Here is a 9,227-nt window from a genome sequence, read left to right as displayed (position 1 = left end):
GGACAACAGCTATCTACACCAATCACAGCCTCAGGGCGACTGCCATACAGAAGCTGTCAGATGCGGGTCTTCAAGCGAGGGAGATCATGACAGTGAGTGGGCACAGGTATGATGTTGTTTAACGTAGGCTATGTGTAAAGTTAGTCTTCTAATTAGGAGTCGAGCCCTAAATATACCTTTTGTCTTGCAGGTCTGAGAGCTTGTTAAAAAGCTACTGGAAGCCATCCATGGAGAGCAGGAAACGATGGAGCGACATACTGTCAGATCAGAAGGCAGAGTTGGCTGTGCCTGTGAAGCCACAGTCCACCATGCAGTCACCAGAGACTTAGCAACAGTGACAGCGGAGTCCTGAGGGAACTATTTTTGTTGGCGGAAGACAAATAAAATGCTTAAATTTTTCAACATTTCTTAATCAGCCTTGCTTATTTAACTGTTGAACTGTTGTATAAAAGCGATATCACACTTGAGCTCGTGATGTTATCTCGTGCCTATGACCAAATCACAGCCGTGACGATATACGAGTACAACATCACGAGCTCGAGTGTGATATTGCTTAAATATATGACAAGGTTGGAGTGAGAATGTGATGCTCAAACAGCTAATACTAAACTGAAAATCTTTGGGTTGAGTGTCATCTCCCATGCCCTTTAAAAGCCAGGTGTGCCTGCACCTGACGCACTGCTATTTACATAGTAGATTTGGCAAATTGGAGAAGCAGTTATGTCACTGCAGCACATATCGTTGGACATTTAAGCATCAAAATTAAAGCTGTACTCATAGACTTCACAGAGGAAACAGAACTAAACTTTTAGCTTCTGAAATAATCAATGAAGTTACGCTGTTCCTCGTGTGTAAATGTGCACAGCGTCTCTCTTAATGGGGTATCTGACAGCAGCTCTGCTCTGATCTCTGCTATGTTCACATTTTACAGAATGTCTAACATTTTCCTTATTAATGATGTGTTATTTCATCCACCTGCAACCCATCCACACGTCCCTGTGTGTAACAAGCAGAGTGTATGTACACTGCCTATGTAGGTGCATCCTACTATCTGAATTATAAGCCTTTTAAATAGCAGGAAGATACTGCGCCATTCTGACTTTAGACCAGGATTTTGTTGGTCAGTGGTGCCATCACTCACTGCTGCCTCAAAATAGCAAAACGCCAACAATATGGCTGACGACACCTCATTTTAAGACCTTCAAATTAGTGCAGCTTTAAAGAAAACAGTATGTGCGTTCACACATCTGGATTAAGTCACATACTGACTGTTAATTTGACCAATGAAAGTGTAGAGTTGGCAGGGTGTGTTTGTTTTACTCACCGGTGACGTTGAGGCTGACGGTGTCCTGGGTATCCTCCATCCCGTGCATGACCTCACAGCGGTAAAGCCCTGCGTCGCTGGCCCTGAGCCGCACGATGATCAGGGAGGCGTCCCCGACAGACAGCGGATGGCTGGGCACCGACACCCTGCCCCTGTAGTCCTGCCCCACCTTCACCACCACTCCCTGCGCCACCAGCACCACCTTCTCTCCTGCTTCCTCCAGTTTGGTCCACTTGATCCTGAGCTCCTCTGCGGGATTCAGGGTGGTGTGAGCGGCGAGGACGGGAGGTCCGGGTGGAGGAGTGTGTGTCGGGCCGCTTGGGATGGAGAAGTGGCAGGGAAGCACCACCCGGCTTGCCAGAGAGCCGGTCACAGGAGGGTTCGTGTGTATCGTCATTGTGTGTGGTGGTGCTGGAAGACAGGATCCTGCATGAGTGTGTGAGCCATAACACGAAACAGCAACTTTAGTCGAAGATCTACAGAAAATCTTCTCATTTAGGAGCTAAACTAGAGAATACTTTTACATATTAGAGTTTTCTCTCAGACCATATTATGGGATTTTTGCCAAAAAACATCAAAATAAAACTGTCTAATCCAGCTTTAACATACCAAAAGTACTCATTATGGAGAATGGCCCATTTCAGAACAATACTGGATGTTAATTTTTGATGCATTAAAGCTGGGGCAGGCAGTTTTATTTTGGCTCCACTGGGCTAAAATCCCATAATAAACTTTGAGTTTATTGTAATTCAAGTGGTCTGGGAGAAAAACAGACCCCTGCACCTCCTCTTGGCTCTGTTTTCAGGCTTTAGAAAATCTAGCCCGTGATGGGAGACAGGTCATTTCAGAGAGAGGGCGTTCCTATTGGCTGTTCTACAAATGCATATGTGTGTGCACATCCCTTCAAATGGTGAAAGCCTGATTCAATGGTGGAGAATCCTGCAGAGAAAGTTGCTATTGCAGCATTGGCAACGACACTGCAAAGCAACCCAAAAAATGAAGATGGACTCAGAAAGAGAGTCTGACAATAAACCAAATAAAACTTGTTGCAAATAGTTTAGCCTTCTAGTAACTGGAGTTAAAGGCTAGAGATGCACCGATCCAGCTTTTTCAGTTTGGATCCCGATCCCGATGCTGTGGCTTTGAGCATCAGCTGATACCCGATACTGATCCGATACCATGGTTGACCTACAAAGCTATATACCTTTACATGTAGAACAGGAAAGACTAGAGGCATCAGGCATTGATGACTACACAGTTCTTTCCTAAAATAAAATGAAACAAGATTAATGCAATGATGAACTATTTATGTTTAACAAAAATAAACAATTGTGCAGCAGCAGTTGGAATAGTGTGAAATACCTCCACACAGCAGATTCTCTCCTTCGCTCCATGACGTATGACGTAGCTCGCGTCACAATAGATTTAACGGGAAAGCATCGCCTCAGGTATAGGTTGCATTTTCCGATACCCGATCCATCTATCTTGATGATATCGGGGCCGATATTCGATCCAGATATCAGATCGGTGCATCCCTATTAAAGGCTCACTGTTGTGGCTTCAAGTTCACGTTTATGAAGCTAACAGTAGCTAAAGCCTGTCCGCCTCACTCCCCGCCACTACAGACCATCTCGCCAAGAGGAGAGCGGGCAACAGCTGCGGAGATGGAGCCCCAGTTAGCGGCCACAGCAAGCCTAATCCAGTTAGCACAAATCCCAACTGCGGTGGTTTTGAAAGCCCCGACTTCCCACTGGATCAGCAAACTTTCTGTTGCTGCTGTTACACAGGGAAGACCCAGTTACCCGCCCTCTCCCTGGTGAAGCAGTCCCATGGGGTTAGCTTGCTAATTCTTGTCTCATTTGTGGTCTGATAAATACAGATAGATGGGAAACACAGGGTAACTGTCATCTGGTGGGAGGAGCTTAAGACAGAGAGGGGGGAGGACAGAGTATTTTCAAATACTGCTGTTTTTTTGCCCTTATCAGAAAACTGCATACCCCAGGTTTATTCATTTTTTGATGCCAATACTGTTGTTCTTTTACTAAAAATTTGAATGCATCAATTTCACTTGTAACCATATTTCTACACCGTGGTATTTCTACTTTTATTGAGTGAAAGATCTGAGTACTTTTTCCAACACTGATTATTAAAAAGATGATCAAAGGAGCAGAAGACGCCTTCCTTAATCTTTTCAACCCAGCAGCTCTGCCTGGAGTACATGTTCCGTTTCCCCAAACTGGTGTGAAACATGATGAACACATGAGTAATGCATCAGGCTGACAGACAAGAAAAGATCCATTTTTCTGGGGCCATTGAAAAGTATCTGGAGCATTTCTACAACTGGCAGCAAACACAGCAGCAATCAGACTCTGGCTCCCACACACTGATTCCTGCTACAAAGATGCAGGAAGTTGCATGTGTGTGTGTAACCAGGGATGAGTGGAAAGCATGTGTTCAGAGCCTCTTGTGTTGGAGTAATAATCACTTTCCACTTTGTCAGTGTTGGACCTGAAACCTGTCTCATGTGTTATTACGTCTTCATCAGAGAGAAACAGGGAGCGCACGAGGAGGGGAAAATATTGGTGATGGAGTTTTTTGGATTTAAGCTTCAGTCTTTTAATTTTCTGTTGGACTGCACTCACCTGGTTGAGGACGAGCGGAACACAAACACACCAGGCAGAGCAGGTGTGTGAGGACGTGTAGAAGCATCTCAACACAATCTGGAGAGACAGAGAGCAGAGTCAATTGTTATTTGTCACTAATTCCAGAGTCTCAGATGTGAACATTTTATGTTTTTCTTTTCTATATGTGATAATAAACTGATTATATTTGAGTTCTGGAGTGTTGGTTGAATAAAACAAGAAGTTTGAATGCATTTGAGTGTGCTGTGGAAACTCAAAACATGCACATAACAAATCAGATAATCGATTAATGTAGAAAACAAGCTGCAGATTCATTGATAATAAAAACAATAATGAGTTCCAGCTTTAATTAACTTAGTTTAAGTGACTTTGCAGATAAAAAAAATACATAAAAATACATAAGAAGTGATTAAAATTAGCTCCACTTTGACCAGAGGGACATTAAAGTGTGGCTTACACACAAACAAAATGTAATAATAAAACCATATTACAGCTGCTGCGCAGCGATGGGTCAGGTCTGGGCATTTTTTGGCAATTCTGAGCAACAAGCAGAAGAATTGGAAGACATTTAGGAATTTAGCAACACAATCTGCCTTTTGCATCAGCTGAGGCTTGAACTCACAACCTCTGAGACTAAGAATCAATTTCTATCTCACTGAGGTAATTAGTCAGTGACAATTCATGTGTAGCTTCACAAACTGACTAAGCCAGACGTGCAGGTTTAGCAGCCGTCCATGCATGGAAAAGCAGATTTCAAACCACTGTAAAAAATTCAGTTATTAAGACAAAAATCTGAAAATACACATATTGCATCTAGACAGCATGGAGATGTTGGTAATTTGTTTGTAACAATGATTGATTTGCTCCATAAGTGAAAAACTGATGTTTAAAATTGCCATTTTTACATTGACTCCAATTGTTCACATTAGAGCAAAATTCAAAATGCTGTCAAAAATTCAGTTTTTGAGATAAAATTCTGAAATTTGCCACACATCATCTACCATGACTCTAGAATTTTGTCATTTTTTTCATGAACATTGAAGATTTATTTAGCAAGAATTTGCATGTATATGTTTACAGTACCGTTTACAGTCAAACATTTTGATGCACTGTAGGCTCAATTTTTGATAAATCAAAAATCTGAGAAACATAGTTTTTGTAGGACAGTCTGAAGATGCTCTGTAGCAAGTTTGGTGTCAATTGAGCAAAAATTGTGGGAGGAGATAGGTTTAAGAAGTTTTACAGTTTTTGAAAAAAACAGAGTGATGAACTTCATAATTTTTAATAGGTTTAAATGTACAAAAGTTTCTTCAGTATTGGGGCTACAGTTTGAAGAAAGTTGTGAAGTTGTAGCACGTATGGTTGATTTGTTATGAAGTTTCAAAGTTTTGAACTTTAGACGCTTGCTGTAGCGCCACCATCAGGACTATTGGCTTGAGTTTACAGCTGAGGATATCTGGCATGAGACTGGACCTTTGTGCAAAGTTTGGTGAGTTTTCACCCATGGGAAGTATGATTTCCTCAGAAGAAGAAAGAAGAAAGAGGAAGAAGAATACCTAGGATTACACTGCCCGGACCCTAATTATGATGAATGACAGTAAGACTCTGATAGGGGGAAGTTCTGCTGCATAATAAGTACTTTTAGTTTTGATACTTTAAGTACCTTTATTCTGATATTTTGACTTCTGTTCTTTTACTCAACGATTCCCTTCAGACATGTTTAAGACATAAAAACATACTCTGCTTTGAATAATACCCAAAAAACTTTTCTAAAGTTGCCTCTTTAAAATTTCTACAAGTTGAATCTCCTCCTCCCTTCTCTCATTGATGAATCCAGAATTTGAAAATACCCAAATATTTTCTCAGAAGTTTAGCTGCTGGACACAAGAGGTCTCCTACTTCACTGAAAAGTCTCAGTGTTTGTTTCCACATCACACTGGTGATGCTAGTTCCACATTGCACCCTGATTGGCTCCAAACTAGTTGTGATGTCACAAATCCTGCAGGTACAGCCAGATGGTAAACTGAGATTTAAGGTGAGCTCAGAGAAACTTTCCTCCTCCAGCAGAGTGACGTGAAAACAAACATCATCCTGCACAGTTAAGCTCAAGAGGGACTTTAAAGATTGTCTCAACACAGTAAAGAATATGTCATTTAATATTATAATATGTAATATGACACTTGCAGGGACAGCTCTGCTGCATCATAAGTACTTTTACTTTTAATACTTAGAGCACATTTAGCTGACAATACTTCTTCTCTTCAACTGAAATAAACTTCTGCTAAAGAACAGAATCTGAGAAGAGCTGCAACTAGAAATGATTTTAATTATCACCAATTAATCTACAAATAGTTTTCATCCTCAAATATAAAACACATGGAGAAAAAAAGTGCCCTTACTGGAGTCCCAATAGCTGTCCAAAACTTTGAAATATTTCATTTATTTTAAAATAAGACAAATAAAATCAGCAATATTTGGAATTTTTGATTAAAAACGGACTGAAATTATTATCAAAATAGCTGCTTAATAACTTCCTGTTGCTGTTACAGCTCTAGTACACCTTCCACTGCATGTAAGCTTTGATTTACCAACTGTATGTACTCACATTACTACACTATCCACATATCATTTATTATAAGTTTCTTTTCACTCTTACAATATTTGTAACCCTGCACAGTTTAAATATGTGACCTGTAAATAAACTCTGTGTTGTATCCAGAGTTAGGAAGGTTACTTTTGAAATGTAAAAGGGTACAGATCAAAAGTAATGTGGCAATTTAAATTACTTCAAAGTAATGTAACTTATTACATTTGATTACTTTTCTAACAAACTTGGGAATAAAGCCTAAAAATGTCCAGAAATATGGCAGAAGAAAACAGCAAATAGCAAAGCAATAATGAATGTTAAATTATAAATATAAACTTTTTACCAAAAATAAAATAAAATAAATAAAATAGTAAAATTCAGATGTAATGATGTCACCAATATTTTGACAAGAAACTTTAATTTAATTACATTTTTTTTTCTCAGTAACTACATGTAACTAGTTAATCCCTGACACTGACTGTATTGAGCTTTTGTACTTTATATCTATGCTTTAGATGTTTTGCTGGAAATCATTTCCTAACATGGGTTGTCCAACAGAGTTTTATATATTTATAACGATTATAGTTAATTATATCACTTTTAAGATGCCAGAGAGGCAGAAGTTTCAGTGACAGATGTGACCACAGCTGCAGCAGGAGCAGAGAGAGCCCAGCTGTGGTGATAAAGCTTATCAAGTGATCAAGTGGTTAGACTGTGAATGGATGTAAATGGACCTAATTGGTCCCAACTGTCACTTTTATCAATGGGGTGTCTTATCATGAGGGTGTATCAGTGTGGGAACATTCCTGCCCAGCCAACAGATCTGCTCCTCAGGCTGTCTCATGCACACATGCAGATCACTGCACTGATTTACAGTAAAGATCTAAATGAATCCTGCATCTTCAGTAAGATTTAGACACACTTTGAGAATAGTCTGTGCAGGAAGAAAACTGAAAATCTTACCTTGTAAATCCTAAAAATAAAAAAAAATCTAAAAGTCCACTTGGCTCGTGCTGCTTTATCACTTCAAACTTTTCCAGAAGAAAATCCACGCAGGTCCCAAACAAACCGCACACAGTGTGACAGCGCCTGTTTCTGCAGTGATGTCTGCTGCTCGGACCTCTTCCTCCTCTCAGCACCGGCTGCAAGTTCAAATCCACTTTACACGCGCTATTATCCAGACATTAGGCAGAGGAGGGGCGCACATGTCCGTACACCTCCCCCGATAATACACCGCCCAGCGCGGGGGGAGAAGGAGGGAGGGGCGGGGAGACAGAAGTGAGATGGAAGAAGTGAGAAAGGGGGAAGCCTGAGTGGGAGAGAGTGTTAGAGACAGAGGAGTGAAGGAATGGGAGGGAGACACTGAGAGACATTAAAGGGACACTGCACTGACTTAATATTGCTCTTCTAGGGGTGGGCCCTAAAATAATATCACGATATTTCAGGGTATTCTAGCGATAACGATATTTTTGACAATATGACAAATTAGTACAGTTTACCTTCAAATATTCAGTAAAAACTAAAATGATCTCTCATTTCTTTAGTTTGTGAACAACAGTAACTCAGAGTGAGATTCAGATTCTGTTACAATATTAATAGTATTAGTATTACAATATTAGTAGTATCAATATTAATAGTTAATAGTTGCGAGAGAGGAGAGAGAGAGACACTGTGCTGCTGCCAGAGGAGGCGCTGAATGAGTTCCCTCTGAGCAGTAACTCGCTAATCCAGAGGAGGCGCTGAATGAGTTCCCTCTGAGCAGTAACTCGCTAATAGAGTCTGAGAAGTCCGGGCTGTTCATAAAACATTCAGGACGCCACAGATTTAAAAACATATTGCAATACCAGTGCACACACCATTCCAGGTTAATTTTCTGTGAGTGAGTCAAATTTTTGTGTTTGGGCCTTGACAATATTGGCCCTTGGTCAATATCGGGCCATTTGTGAGCGTCTGTCACCGAAGTTTTTGCGGTGTGTCCTGTAACATTGGCCCTTGTCAGCTTTTTTTGGTCGATTCAGCCTGTTGAATCAGCAGCGGAGCCTGTCAATAAGTGAAATCACTCTGATTGGCAGTTTAGCTCAGTGCACAAGAACAGAAATGGAAGTGAGGAAAGTAAACAATGAGCTAAAGTCAAGAGGGAGTGAGATATATTTAAAAAAAACCTTGTTTTATTAAGTGAGATTATTTTTTAGCCAATGAGCTCTTTCGCAGAGACGGTTCGAAAATGTGTTACTGTTCACTGGCATGCGGTAAATATAACTTGTTCTTTCCACATCAGGTTGTGTTGTTAATGTGCTAACTGGCTAACCAGCATCATTAATCTGTTTCCTTTACTGATTGACAAATACAGACTATGGTATTAAAGCTTAGCGAGAACTCGAGTGCGGGGCCAGCAGAAGAAACACCACTGTTCATATTCAGCAGGCCGGTAACTGTGGAAGTAAACCCAGAAACTAATTGTCAGTGTATGTACAAGGCGAGCAATTCTCAATGGAATGAATTGGCGCAAAAATGGGAAATGGGAAAACATCTATAGGAGTGAGAATAACATTAACCTGCTGCTCCTGGGCTGCATTTATTAACGTAGGATTTGATATGTTTCGTCCTCTGACTCTACTCTCTTTGTGTTGCCATTTTTCAAGCCGGGCCAACATTACTGTAATATAATGTTAGA

The 9,227-nt window shown here is 40.5% G+C and overlaps 1 protein-coding gene across 2 annotated transcripts in view; it reads right to left on the bottom strand.

The window, feature by feature from the left end:
• vcanb (versican b) overlaps nucleotides 1-7,727 on the bottom strand; it is a 51,211-nt gene extending 43,484 nt beyond the window's left edge. The window contains exons 1-3 of one of the 2 annotated variants that reach the window (XM_050052592.1): nucleotides 7,517-7,727; nucleotides 3,967-4,044; nucleotides 1,325-1,750 (exon numbers count right to left, since the gene is read on the bottom strand). In XM_050052592.1, the coding sequence (XP_049908549.1) occupies nucleotides 1,325-1,750; nucleotides 3,967-4,033 (493 nt within the window). In that variant the 5' untranslated portion in view covers nucleotides 4,034-4,044; nucleotides 7,517-7,727. The remainder of the gene's footprint in view (nucleotides 1-1,324; nucleotides 1,751-3,966; nucleotides 4,045-7,516) is intronic. The other variant, XM_050052593.1, reaches the window with a different exon arrangement.
• Nucleotides 7,728-9,227: the final 1,500 nt, after the last annotated feature.

The sequence above is a fragment of the Epinephelus moara genome, chromosome 9, assembly GCF_006386435.1.
Source record: "Epinephelus moara isolate mb chromosome 9, YSFRI_EMoa_1.0, whole genome shotgun sequence".
Lineage (NCBI taxonomy): Eukaryota > Metazoa > Chordata > Actinopteri > Perciformes > Serranidae > Epinephelus > Epinephelus moara.
The sequence above is the reverse complement of the archived record's forward strand: the minus strand, read 5'-3'. Positions and strand labels throughout refer to the sequence as shown.